The sequence below is a fragment of the Oryctolagus cuniculus genome, chromosome 5, assembly GCF_964237555.1.
Source record: "Oryctolagus cuniculus chromosome 5, mOryCun1.1, whole genome shotgun sequence".
In the NCBI taxonomy this organism is placed as follows: Eukaryota; Metazoa; Chordata; class Mammalia; order Lagomorpha; family Leporidae; genus Oryctolagus; species Oryctolagus cuniculus.
Window position 1 is genome coordinate 72,951,627 of NC_091436.1, and position 13,833 is coordinate 72,965,459.

The 13,833-nt window shown below is 52.1% G+C and overlaps 1 protein-coding gene across 1 annotated transcript; it reads right to left on the minus strand.

Annotated features, from left to right (window-relative positions):
• Positions 1–369: 369 nt before the first annotated feature.
• On the minus strand, positions 370–4,671 carry POU3F2 (POU class 3 homeobox 2). The gene has a single exon (XM_008263291.3). It carries the CDS (start codon positions 4,354–4,356, stop codon positions 3,019–3,021), a length of 1,338 nt encoding a protein of 445 aa, XP_008261513.2. The 5' UTR covers positions 4,357–4,671; the 3' UTR covers positions 370–3,018.
• Between the last annotated feature and the right edge of the window lie 9,162 nt (positions 4,672–13,833).

Sequence of the window (13,833 nt, forward strand, 5' to 3'; positions counted from 1 at the left end):
TTAAAGGGGACAAATGTCTCTTTGTGGAACCATGGAAAGGCAAACAAATTGAAGCTCAAATCCAGGAACTATTTTGATTTAATGCTACAGGCATAGTGACTGAAAGATTTGAGACTGATAGTTTTTGCAAAGAAAAATGAATCAGAAGAAAGAAGAAGAAGAAGAAGAAAGCCTCTGAAAGTTATAAACATGAAACCTGGCAATATACGCATAAAATTTATTCCAAAACTTTATGAAGTATAAAGGAAGGGAAGTGTTTTACACACAACTCAACTCAGTCAGTATAAGGTCTAGGGTCCCCCCCTCCCTTAAAACTTGGTACTATCTTTAAAAATAAAATAAAGATATTTCAATAATTAGAACAAACTATGAAGGTATTGTGCATTTCTGTTTTATGTAGATAATAAAATATTACTTTAACATAAATATATAAGGATCTCTGCGTTTTTATTTTCCCCACAAGCACAACCAAATGTACCAAAACAAAGTATTTTTTAAAAGAGACTGAACAAAAAAAATTACATCCCATATAGATTTTGCTCACCTACTCATTTAAAGCTACAGAAAAACAGTTTCCAGAACCTTTTTGCTTCAAAAGAAATAAATATACATTGAGGCAGGCCACTTAAAAATGATATGAAAATATTTCCCTGGGTAGCATTAAAAAAAAGAAAAATAGACAAAGGAACATTTAAACTATTTCTGCATTTCAAAAGACAGATATTAAACATATATACATAGTGGTAAGGTTCAGAGGTAACTTTCATCTGAGTAAACCTAGGAGAGTTTTAGAGGAGCCATAGACACATCCCCTAAACTCAGCTTCTGACCTTACCTACTTGGTACTAAGTATCTGAAAATTCATTTCCTCCCTTTCCCATTGGCTCTTTGCCCTGCTCTGGATTGCTTCACTAAAGCCTACTTCCCCTACTCAGGAACAAGCTGTGTGATGCCCCCCAAGCAGCTCAGTGCCCATCTCCTAGTGACATTCATTGGGGGAAATGAAATACAGGCAAATAAATATGCCCATTATAAGTCACCATTTATCTTGCAAAAACATTAGAAATGAAACAATCACAGGTGTTTGAAAAGACAATACTGTATAAAGCATATTTCCTAAAACCTTAACTACTGAGTGCAATGCTAATCTGATGCTGAACCATAATTTTATGGTAGTGAAAATTCAACCTTTAAAATAAAATTTTGTCTAATACCTAACCAGAAAAAAAAAAAACACAAACTTTTAAGGTTAATAAAAAGTGTTTTCCCTTTTTAGTGCCCTTTTGTGCTGATAATTTTTTAATATTAACTGATCACAGTTTAATGGTATTTATATTCAATACAGTTACAAGTTTTTTTCACAGACACTTCTCAGTGGAGTCTTTTGTGTTGGGAGTTAACCACTTTCCATCAAGGTAAGGTCAAAAATGCACTTAAAACTACTAACAAAGGGGAGAAAGGAAGGATTGAAAATGGTATTTCCCCCCTACTTCATTTGGCTTCCTTAGTGAAAGAAGGGAGGAGAAAGCTCTGTCCAAGTCAAACCGGTATTTCTGTAATAAAGTACCGGAGAAGACAGTGTGGGACCTTGGCTATGACTTGACAAACAAATGAGCCAGTGAAGACAAAATTGAGTGGAGATATTCTATGTATGCATATAGGTATTTGTGTGCTAAGAAACACACTCTCTGCATACCCTATTAAGTTCCTGGGTTATTTTCTTTTTGCTTTTTTTTAAAAAAACTTATTAGAGGAACAAAGTTTAATTTGCTGTTGTCAGCATAAATAATTGCTCATAATTAAGTTATTAAAACTGAAAGCAGAGAACTATTCAGGGACATCCAAAGATATATATATATATATTTCCCCAGTTCTCTTCAAAGTGCCACTTTCTTTCTATTGGACAACTCTGGAAATATATTTAACCTCCACATTTCCTCTGAGCTCTTTCACAATGGGCCCGCCTGATAAAATGAAGCAATCAGTCACTCACTATCGATTTTTCTTGATTCTCCCTTCCATAACCTACCCCAGAAACACTGCCTGAAAATGAAGTTTACTTTGTGGCTGGTAACAAAAACCAATACTTGACTGTTATTTTTATATTCCAAAGTGGATTCTTGCCTTGGATGAAGCGGGCAAACCATGGGCATGTCCTGAAAGCAGATAACTGCTCATGTTGCACGAAGCCAACCGTGTTGCTTTGGTAAAAGGAACAATACATCTTACACAAATATAAGAGGGATCTGAAGATAACCATAGTTCACAGACAGTAAGAACAAGGAGCAACACAAGAGCACTGGAAATGGAGAGTGGTCAGGAGCTGGCTTCAACTCTGTCCGCTGAATAAAGCAAAGCAAAACAAAATCCAAAACGGCAACTTTCTACAATTAATGGTGGGGAGAAAAAGAAAAATATGTTCACGAATTTGTTCATGTAAACTTCAATTTTCTTGCAGTGCAAATTTATGTGGTTAAATCTTGCCTGTATAAAAAAAAAATGGATATTTCTCTTCCCTCCTCCCTGATGGGGATCCACAGAAATAAACACAGCAGCATGTGCCAACTCAGAGCATGAGGAAGCCGCATTTTGTGTTTATCATGGTTTGCTGGATTTTCTTCCTTTTTGGTAAGTGATTTAGTTTTGCCAGGTATTTATCTCAGTGCTTGCCATCTCTCTCTCTCTCGCTCTCGCTCTCGCTCTCGCTCTCTTTCTCTATCACACACTCCTCACTCTAAGAGACACTCCATTCACTCCATTGCCTGGGTATTCGCCTGCAATGGTCAAAACACATCATTACACCTGCTACCGCTCATAGGATAGTCCAGTGTTTCAGTTGCTTTCCATTTTTCCTTATTATTTTTCTTTTGGAGGGACGGGGGAATAATAATTAAAAATAAAAGAACAATCAGAAGTTAGAGAGGGAACAACGGGGTGGGGGTGGAGGGCCCCCCTGGAAAGGGCCACAGACAGAAGGGGAGGGGGAGCCCCGCGCTCTGCTCCTCCCCCAGCGCGAGTTCACTGGACGGGCGTCTGCACCCCGTGGTGTGGTGGCGTGTCCCTACTCCCCCCGTACACATCCTCGGCGCCCGGCAGAGTCCCTCCGGGAGGGGTCATCCTTTTCTCTTTCTGTCTCCTGTTACAAAACCAAACTCTCACCACCTCCTTCTCCAGCTGTAAGCTGTCCGCGAGGGAGGTGATCTCCTGGGCCGAGGGCTTGGGGCATTTGAGGAAATGGCTCTCCAGAGCCCCCTTGACGCTCACCTCGATGGAGGTCCGCTTTTTCCGCTTGCGCCCCTGCGCTGCGATCTTGTCTATGCTCGTGGGGCTGCCCGAGGACGAGTCTGCTTCCTCCAACCACTTGTTCAACAAAGGCTTCAGCTTGCACATGTTCTTGAAGCTCAGCTGCAGGGCCTCAAACCTGCAGATGGTGGTCTGCGAGAACACGTTGCCGTACAGGGTGCCCAGCGCCAGCCCCACGTCCGCTTGGGTAAATCCCAGTTTGATCCGCCGCTGCTTGAACTGCTTGGCGAACTGCTCCAGGTCGTCCGAGGTCGGCGTGTCCTCGTCCGAGTGCGGGTCGTGGTGCGCGCCCGGGTGGCCCGGCGGGCCCTGCGGGGGCGGCGGCGGCGGCGGCTGCTGGTGCGGGTGCGAGTGCGGGTGCGGGTGGTGGTCGGCGTGGTGCGGCTCGTCGTGTGCGTCCCGCAGGCCATGGTGGTGCAGCCCGGCCGGCTGCCCGCCGGCGCCCAGCATGCCGTTGACGGTGAAGCTGGGCTGCGAGTAGAGCAAGCCGCCGTTGGACGCGCCCATGGAGGGCGGGAGGTGCGCCGCGGCCGCCGCGCTCCGCCATGCCCCGGGCCCCGGGTGGTGGTTGGCGGCGTGGTGCACCAGATGCGGCGGCCGCTGTTGCTGCTGCTGCTGCTGCTGCTGCTGCTGCTGCTGCTGCTGTTGCTGCTGCTGCTGCTGCTGGTGCTGCTGCTGCAGGGCGCCCGGCCCGTGCAGCTCATCGCCGCGGCCGCCCTGCTGCACCACCACCGAGGGCTTGATGTCCGGCTGGCCCAGGGGGCTGGTGGACCAAGGGGAGCCGTCGCCGCCGCCCCCGCCACCGCCCCCGCCCCCGCCGCCGCCGCCGCCCCCGCCGCCGCCGCCGCCGCCGTGGGACAGCGCGGTGATCCACTGGTGAGCGTGGCTGAGCGGGTGCCCGTTGCTCTGCAGCGCGCCGTAGTCGCCCTGCACCAGGCTCTGCGCCTCGCGGTAGCCCCCCGCGCCCTGCTGCATGCCGCCGGGCGGCTCGGCGTGCACGATGGAGGCGCTGGAGGTGAGCAGGCTGTAGTGGTTAGACGCTGCGGTCGCCATGACTCTCGGAGCCGGACTGAGCGCTCCGGTTAAAGGAGCCGCGCATTTGACAGTTACTTTTTCGCCTCGGGCTCCCTCTCCTCGCTCGCTCTCTTTCTCTCTCCTCTCTCTCTCTCTCTCCCCCAGCGGGCAGCTCCGACGCCCGCTCCGACGCCTTCTGTTGCTGCTCCTATTACTGCCGCCGCCGCCGCCGCCTCCCGCCCGCCCGCCCTCGCTCTTTCTCCTCCTCTCCCTCCTTCTCGCTCTCGTTCACTCTCTGACTCGCTCGGCACTCCCCCCTCTCCCTGCTCTCTCCAGCTCTCTCCCGCTCTCTTGGCAGCGCCGGCTCGCAGCGGCACGCGCCTGGGCCCCGCCCCCTCCGCCCCCTCCCATTGGCTCCGCGCCCTTTGATTTACGTGGATACCGCTAGCAACCTCCCAGGCCGGCGACACTGATTGGTGCAGAGCTGCCCCCTCCTCCTCCCCCCGGGCGCAGAGTCCTCCCGGCCCTCCTTCGGGTGCCCCCTCGCCTACCGATTCAGAGTCTCTCAGTTCTCACCCCCCCTCTTTTCTTACCCACCCTGGGCCTCCTCCGCCCCTTCTAGGATGGGCCCCGCCCCCCATCTGTCTCCCAGGCTGAGAAGCCGGGCTGGGGGGCGGTCCCAGCGCTCTTATCGACCGCAGCCACTTGGAATACTTGGATGGGGGCCGGGGAGGGGTGAGGTGTGTGTGTTGGGGGTGGGTTCCATTTTCTTTCCCCAGTAGGGCTGGGGTGGTGGTGATGTGGAGGAGAAAGGTTGGGTCGCACCGAGTCAGCAGGAGTCCTATTTTTATTCACCTAGGGACACACACGCACACCAGCGAGGAGCTAGACTTCTCCCCTTGTTGAAGCTCCCTTTACCCCCCAAGGTTAGAATTTCAGGGCGCGGGCGCCTCTTGCTCTAAGGTGTGCGGATACTTTGGCCCCCAAATCATAAAGGTGCTCTCCTTCCCTCTCCGGTCCGCCGCTGCAGCTGACTCTTCCTCTTTGGGTTTCAGGCCCAATTGTCTCCCAGTCCCCCGGCGAAGGGACTCCGCGAGCGGCAGGCTCAGTCGGTGCGGCGGCGAGTGAGCCGCTTCTGCCCAGGCGCTCAGAGTCTGCCCTGAAAACACAGCAAAAACTCCAGAAGTCTCCGCGCCAGACGCACGCTCGGGCGCGCGCGTAGTTTCGGAGCCCGCTTGGGCCGAGCTCTGCGGGGCGGGAGGCTGCAGGAGAGCTGGAGAGGGGTGCTCCGGGGTCGGGAAGGGCGGCTCCCGGAAGCCGCGCGGAGGGGCCTGCGACCGCTCGCGGTCCCCCTGACACCCGGCGCTCGTCGACACAACTTTTCCGTTAGTCGCTTCAAAAGCCGGCATGGGGGTGGGGGGGGGGGTGAGTGTGTGCGCGCACTGGGGCTGAGGCGAGGGGAACCTGCTGGGTCCGTAACTATTACGGGCACGAGCGCCGGGTTGTTGTAACCGACTTCTCACTCGCCCGCCCAGCTCCCGTGATCAGCATCCAGCAGTGCACTCGGGATCCTGGCTGCTGACAGGGTTCCCGCAGCGCCGCCCTGCCCAGCGCGAGCGCCCCGCGCCGCGCGGTCAGGTCCGGAGCCGCCGGAGCAGGTGTCCTGCGGCCAGTTTCGGAGCCTGCAGAGCCGGGAAGCAAGCAGCGGGGCGCGCGTTCGGGCCGGAGCGGCATAGAGACCGCCCGCTAGGCAGGGCCAGGCGTGCGGCTCCGGTCTTACGGAGCGAACCAAAAGTTACTGCTGGGGAGGGAAAGAGACCCCAGTGGATGCGACTCTTTCCGCACCTCCTCTGACCCCGCACTTTGGGGGCGCTGGCTCTGGCTCTGCCGGCGGTCGCGCGCTTGTGAGAGAAACCAAAACAAATCAAGGCTCAGAGGAAGCATTCTGGGACCGCCAAGCATCTTGGTCGAGACAGCAGAGTGGAGCGGGCCAGAAAATTCATCATGACTAATGAGGAGCGGTGCTCTTTGGGGAGTGGCTGAGCTGTTTATAAATCACCACGTTGAGCACCCGCCCGGGCAAGGCGCTTGGGCTGAGGATTTCCACGTGTCCTGTGTTTATGAGCGTGTGTGTGTGTGTGTGTGTGTGTATGAGAGAGAGAGAGAGAGAGAGAGAGAGAGAGAGGTTAGGGGAGGGGCCAGCCCACAGGCCGCCAGCGGGACGGACCCGCATCCCCGCCACGCGCGCACCCGCGCCGCGAGGCAAGGACACCCTCGGCGTGGCGCTCGGTCCCAGCGCAAGCGCGGCGGCACTCTGGCCGTGCGCCTGGGGGCCGCTAGGACTCCTCTAACTTGCTTCGCTAAGAAACAATTTCCAGCCCGAGCGTCTGAGCGCGCAGACTCCGCGGCTGGAGCCCGCGGCTCCTCGACAGCGAGCGAAAGGGCTGGGTGGCAGACAGGACAGCTTCTTCCCACCTCGGGCCTGGCGTCCCCAGCGCTGGACGCGCGGCTCCCCGCCCCCTGCCCTCAGCCTTGAGGAGCGCGCAGGCCATCGCCGCCGCGTGTTTCTTTCCCTTCTTCCTGGGAGCGCCCGGATAAGGAAGAATCCTGGCATTTGAAAGGGCTGCGTCTGGGTGCTAAGCACCTCGGCCCCCACCCTTTAGCACCTTCTCAGCGAACGCGCCTACTTTTGTCTGGATTTAATTTCACGCATCCGCGAGGGGCAAGGCCCTTGGCAGCCTGTAGAGATGACACACTCGAGGGAAGAATGAAGTATACGGGCGCATCTCCGAGGGAGATGAGGCGGCCAGGCTCCGAGTCTGTTAAAAAGTCCCTTCTCTTCGTCTCTCCTTCTGTGTCCCTAACCCCGCACCCGGTACACAGCGCTAGTGTGGAAGGGCGAGAATAGGCTGCACGTGTACATCAAAACTTCCTGTCTGGCGATTCATGCTCTGACATCCTTCCCGCTTTGACGTCCCAGGTCTCCACTCACTCCCACCCCTACCCCTACCCCTACCCCACAACCCTGCGTTATTTTGCTGGCTGGTGCACGGGCCAAAGCGTTCCCAACAGCGCGAGCTCGGGTGGTTCTACGGTTTAATATAGCCAATAAATACCCAGGAGTCCACAAAGCCCTACCTCCCCCACTCTGCCATCGCCCGGTACCTCAGCCTCTGCCTCTCACCACCCACCCCCGGAGCGGGGCCAATCGCGGTGCTGACCGAGCTGGGCGCGCACCGCGGCTCGGAGACCCACCTCCCCTGGAGCCACCAGCGCCTCCCCGCCTGTCGCCTGGGGCCCGGTTGGCGCGAACGCCGAGTCCTGAGCAGCCTCGGCTTGTTTGCCAGTCTCCCGGGCTCGAAGCCTCCCGGGAGGGTGGGGTAGGATGGGGTGGGGGCTCTGGGAACTCGGGCCCTCGCAGGATTTAGCTCTAGATGGAGACCTCGCCACCCTTTCCTCCCCGCGCCGTTCTTTGGGCTGACCCAGCCAGGGCAGAGTCCACCCGTCTGCCTGCCTTTCTCCGCCCGCATAAAAGCACGTTGAAGGTGTCTGGCACAGACACCTCCAGGTTTTGATTCAGCTCATTCCCTTTCACTGTTCAAAGCAGCTGTTCAAATACAGAGGCTGCTTACGTTGACGTGGAGAGGATTTCAAACAACCCTAAACGCTTTGAACTGACAAGGTGTCTTGATATCTTCCCTCACTCCAGCACAGTTCTCAAGAACACTCGTTAGGACCTTGCCTGAACAGGCGTTACAGGCAGTTCGTGCGGGCCTGGCCGCCTCTGGCGCAGAACTTCGGGTCCGGGTGGGGGGGGGGGGGCTTCGGCGGGGACAGGAGGGAGGGACCCTGTGAGCTGGCCCTGGTGCCCAAGCCAGCCCAGTTTATCTTCCTAGTTTCTGAAGGAGGGGTCTACGACGTAGACATTCTCAGCTGGACTGATCTGAAGAAGTGGTGCCAACTGCCTCCTGCTGGGATGTGCCGCGCTACCAGCACGAAGACACGCACCCTGCACACTTTCACACTTTTGAGACAGTGAGCCGGGCCTGGGTCTCGGTCTCAAGTCTTCGCCTGGGTGATCAGTGCAGGCCTTGTAATTTGAACTCTAATTTGACTGGCTCATCCAGTAACCACATGCACATCACACGTATGTACAACATTGTTGATCTATGTCCCAGGAGTTGGCAGAAAATCCGCCATAACCATTCCCATACATTCAGCAAGAACCATACAGTTATTAAAAGAGGTAAGATGATATTTGTATGATGCTATTATTATTATAATTAGTAGTAGTACTAGAATAATAGAAATCAGGGAGCAAAGAAAACAAAGATAATTTTCTTGGGAGGTGGCCATTAGGGGAGTGGCTATTATTGCGGGCTAGTTAGAACTTAAATTGTCTAAACATGTCTTAAAACATGTCCTAACCTTGTCCACCTTAGGGAAGAGTTCCTAGAATCTCCTTCCCTGCCTTTTCCTCCCCCTCTTTCTTCTCCTCCCCTTTCCTCTGGTCCCAGTCTTTCAGTCAGGTGCCTTCTGCTGCCTTGCTAACTCCCAGCAAGCTGTTTGATTTGGTAGAGAACCTCCTCCCTCCCTCAACATCAGAATGGAACTTCTTTGCTAAAGGTCTACAGAATGTCACAACTGAGGCTCCAGCTTCAGAGCTGCAGCTTTAAACAGCCAATCCGCACAAAGAAGCAGCTGGCTGCTTTAATGAAAACCCCCTTAAAGCTTCAAGAACGGCAGCCTTAGGGAATGAATTTATAAGGAGCATGGAAAATGCATTTCTAAGTTGCCAGTTCTTGAGAAAGACACAGTAAACATTTACATACAAAAGAGGGATGGAAATTAATATGTTTAATTCTCTAGCAGCATATTTTCTCCTGAATAATAATAGATTTGTATGTTACTATTTGCACCTACATTTTGTAAGTTCCTAAATGTGTATGTGTCTCCATATCTTAACAGTTCTCCAAGAAGGAAAAGTTTACTGAAAGTTGAAACTCCCTTAGTTCATGTTCAGCAACTCTGTTTGTCTATGCCTGGCAAAAATACAATCCTGTTTTATTACTACTGGGTAATCAGTGAAATGTAATATTCCAAGTTCAGTAATATTTAAAATGAAATTATTTAAATTCATGGATAACCACCTCTTTCACTTTTTCTTAAAGTTCTGAATCTTATCATTAAAAATAATCTCCCCCTTTGTAGTCCACCAGTGAATATTTCATTGATAGGCTAGACTTCTAACACCACTGTCACCCATGCAGTCTATGTGTTTCAGGGATTACTTTGAGTAATTTAGCCAGGGAAGCCTGCTAAAGTTTGGTGAATATTAGGCCTTAGGAGAGAAAAAGCATAAAAGACACATCCCACTCATGTGTAAGAGAAATTCTATTTGGAGCGGTTAATGCAGCTTTGTTTATATTGAAATCTCAGCAACAGGACAGAAGGCTATGGGTGGCTTCTGGTTCCATTCTTGCAGTTTCATTTTCAGCGATCTAACAGTTAAATGACCTCCTAACAATGGAACCTGAAGGTATTTTTTTTCTCCCCCTCGCCTTAAAGCAGGTGGATGACTGGCCACCAGGAGGGGATGACAACTCTTTGATAAATTAAAGTGATTTCAACAGAAAGCTTCTTAGCTTGAAAGCATTTGGAATTGTAGTGAAATGAAGCTCTTGCCGAAGCCCCTAACCCCTCTATCCCTCCGGAGCAATCTGAGAAGCGTTAGGAAAGGCGAGGGGCGAGTGCACTCGCACACACCTGCGCACAGGCGCGGGGGAGTAGTGGGGGCTGCCTGTCCCGTTATCTCACTGGGGCCGGTTATCCATCGCTGGGGGAAACAGGTTGTATTGGTTTGAAATTAGATTTCAGCTCTCTTAGTCTGGCTGCACAGAGCACGAATGCAAATCCCTTCTAAAGTGTACAAGTAACACCGATCATTTATGTCGTTAGTTTCCCCGGGACCGCAGCCAGCGGGGGAGGGGTGGTGCACGGGTTTTTCTGGTAAGCAGTTAACCACAGCGATAATAACTGTGGGGCGGGACCTCCTGCTAGGTCTCTGCGTTTCAGATCTGTCATTCCATGCACCTTTGGACATAAAATAAAGTAAGAGACGGCTGTATTCTCAGAGACGGGCTTCCAGAATGCGAGTCCAGGGAAGGTGGAGGCTGGCATAGCGAGAAGATCCAGAAAAGAGAGAGCCTTATGCGAATTGGAACAGTGGGACTCCCTGGCCCCTCTCCTCTTTTCCGAGAGTTTTCGATGGTAATCTAGGGCAGCCGGGTCCCAACATTAAATGCAAAATAGGAAAGCGGGACACGGCCGAGTCACAGGCCTGATCATATTAACGCCCTAGGTCAGAGGGAGAGAATAATGAATAGGCACGGAGCTCAGTTCGTGGAAGGGAACTTAATTAACCTTGGGAGAGTGAAAGAAAGTCAGAGATCAAGCCTAGGACCCTGGTCGAGGGTGCTTATAGTTTCGGGAGTGTGTGGGTGTGTTGTGAGGACGGGTGTCCTCTGCTTTATGCATTATTCTAATAATTTTTAAACCCTGAAAAAAAAGCTGGAGTTTGTGTTCTTAGAGCCATCCAGCCACCCACACAATCCCGCGGAGAATTCCGCTGCGGGAGCCCTGGAGCTCGGCGGGGAGGTCGGGTGTCCCGGCTTCGGCCTGCGTGGGGGATCAGAGGGGCCAGCGAGAAGGGGCTGCGGCGTCCGTGCGCCCTGGCCTGACCTCAGCTGGGACTGCAGGGGGAGAAAGGAGGCGGGGGCGGGGGGGGGGGCGGAGGGCGGTCGGTGGTCGCAGAGCGCCCGGGCAGATCCTGGCTGCGATCCGGGGGAGGAGGACTCGCTGGAGAAGCGGGAGGCCGGGCCGTTGTCCCGGGAGGGCGCATTTTTGTCCGGATGCTGCTGGTTGCTATAGCGAGGAGGGAAATCCAAACAGAAGGGCTCAGTTCGCCTCCCTCGGGCCTGGGAGCAGAGCTGCCTCGTCTCAAGCCAAAATAAAAGTGCCGTCCCGGCCTGGCACCCCTGCCCTGGGAGAGTCAGCCCTGCGGCCTCGAGGAAAGGGGGCCCACAAAACCCCGGCACCCAGTAAAGGAAGGGTGTCCCGATCCGTAGGGAACTGCCGAGCAGGTTGTTGGTGGCGCCGGCGGAAGATGCAGTGGCCGCAGCTGACACATTCATTCACAGATTCTCTCTCTCTCCACCCACCCCCGCCTCTATTTTGTTTAGGAAACATCTCACAACTTTCTCATACTCTTGAAGACTTTCGCCTAGGCTAATGGCAGCGATTCCTCATTGAAAGCGCTGTGCGGGGCGAGGGATCCGCGCGCTGCCCCGACAGGGCACCGACAAGGAGCGACCAGCCCAGCCAGGGCATGGCCTGTAGGCGAGGTTTCAGATCACCCGAAAGAAAACTTTGCTCCAAAGAGGTGTAAATGCAAATGTCTCACATTTAAAAGAGACTCTTATTTTGCAATAGGTTTTTTTTTTTTTTTTTTTGGTCTTGCTATTCAACTTTGAAAACTGTGTGAAGGGAAGGTTACAATGAAGCTTCTTTACGGCTTATGATTTCTCCATTCCTATAGCTCCGAGTAGCAAGGGGGAAACCAGCAACATTTGGTTAATTGTAAACAGCTTCAGGACATTTCAAGCTTGTTCTTTTAAAAGGGGTAGGGGATACAGTTTATTTTAGGTCAGACAAAAAGTTAAGATTTTAATTGTGGGGACAAGTTATCCACCCCAGAAAGAGGCAGATAGTAGGCACTTTTAAAAATTAATTTTCTCTTACTCTCCTGTGACTTTTAAAGCTCATCTTTCTTCACCTCTCTTTCTCTTTCTTTTGTCTACATATCGGGTGAAAAGCTAGACAGAAAGTTTTTATTTGTCCCGAGAAAGACGTTTGCACAATCAAAAACAGTTTATTACCACCTCCATTTAAAATGCACCCTTTCCTTTCCAATGGCCAAGTTCTTTAAAAAGTTCACACAACTTTGTAAGAAGTCCCTTAATTCATAATGATATTCACATTTTAAAAAATGCTTGAGAGAAATCATGTTAATGAAGAGAACATTTGCAGTAATTTGGTGATAATTATCAGAATCGCCACATATTCGCAGAGGCTTGAACAATACGTGTTCAGAGAAAAGCAAAACACATTATTTTAATAGTCTGATATGCAAACTATGGACCATTCAATTATGTGGCTTAATAATGCATACATGATGTGATCTTGTTACTGGGATGGGAAGGTTTGTGGTGAGTCACTCCGAAGACCAAGAGTGTTCTCACATCTAGTGAAATCCATTGCCATGGTTCAGGGGCCCCTGCCAAACTGCATTTAAGAGAATAAAAATTAATGACTGAGAATCTGAGCGTTAAATTAACATTAATTATATGACCTGCATGCTGGAAAGATTAAATTTCTTACGCCCTAATTAGATAACGTCCCCTCATACATCAAACAATTTCTACTTTCACTTCCAGGTTTCAGGAATACAATACCAAGTGTGGAGAAGCAGTAGTGATGGATTTGCCTTATCTGGGGCTACTGCTTTCCTGTCCTTTCCCTGGCTGGATGGAGATTGGGGGTCAAATTATGTAGGACTGAGCTCATTCTCCACCGTGCACAAACCATGGCAGTGGGAGAGTAGAGAACTTGGTAGGTGGTCCACACGTGGACCTGGAGCATTAGCGGGAATCTTTTCAGCTGGCCCCAACAAAGCTGGGCCACCACTCAGAGTCTCAGGCCAGAGCAACCACACACCACACAGTCTTGAGTCCCGAATGTCCTTCCAAGAACCCAGCAGAGACTTCCATAGTTAAAGTGCCAGGACGCAACTTGAACCAAAACGCTGGGTATCACTCTCCGTGCTTGCCACAGACGCAGCTAGTGGGCTTCTGCCTGACCCTGTCTGGGATGACCACGTAGGGGGCGTCGTCCACCGAGTGAGCAGTGGGCCAGCTGGTGGTGGGGAGACGTCTCTCGCCTTTGAAAACCTGTTGCTGATGGAGAGCGAGCAGGGAAAGGGCGGGATTGGGGGGGGGGTGTACCCTCTCCCTCCAGGACAGGTAGTCTGGTATATAGTTGGTTCTCTAGGTTCCTAAATCCGGAATTTGTCGATTCCAGGGTTCAGAAGAAATCCGTGTGGATTTGGTTTGGAAACAGTGCTCAAGGGCACTCCTTCTAGATTGCATCCCTTTGCCGGGGACTCCTAGCGTCCCCTTTCCCTCGCTCCGTCCTCCCGACTTCACCCACTCTAGGGACCTCTTGGACAGCTGCTCTGAACACTGGGCGGGACGAGCGGCAAGGGATGAAAACCTACAGGCGGCGGCAGTTTTCACGTGTCAGACTCTCCCTCCTTCAGCCACTTTCAGGCTTCTGGGGGAAAAGCCAGGGGTTCGGGAGTGTGAGTCCAGGTGGCCCTAAATGGTGACTTAACGTGGCGCGGGTCGGGGAGGTTTAGGAAAGTTAGCAAGTGCCGTGAAAGGAGGGGCTCTGCCTGCA

Bases quoted from the DNA above. Each gene is read 5' to 3' on its own strand.
- POU3F2 (XM_008263291.3), bottom strand. From the start codon at position 4,356: ATGGCGACCGCAGCGTCTAACCACTACAGCCTGCTCACCTCCAGCGCC.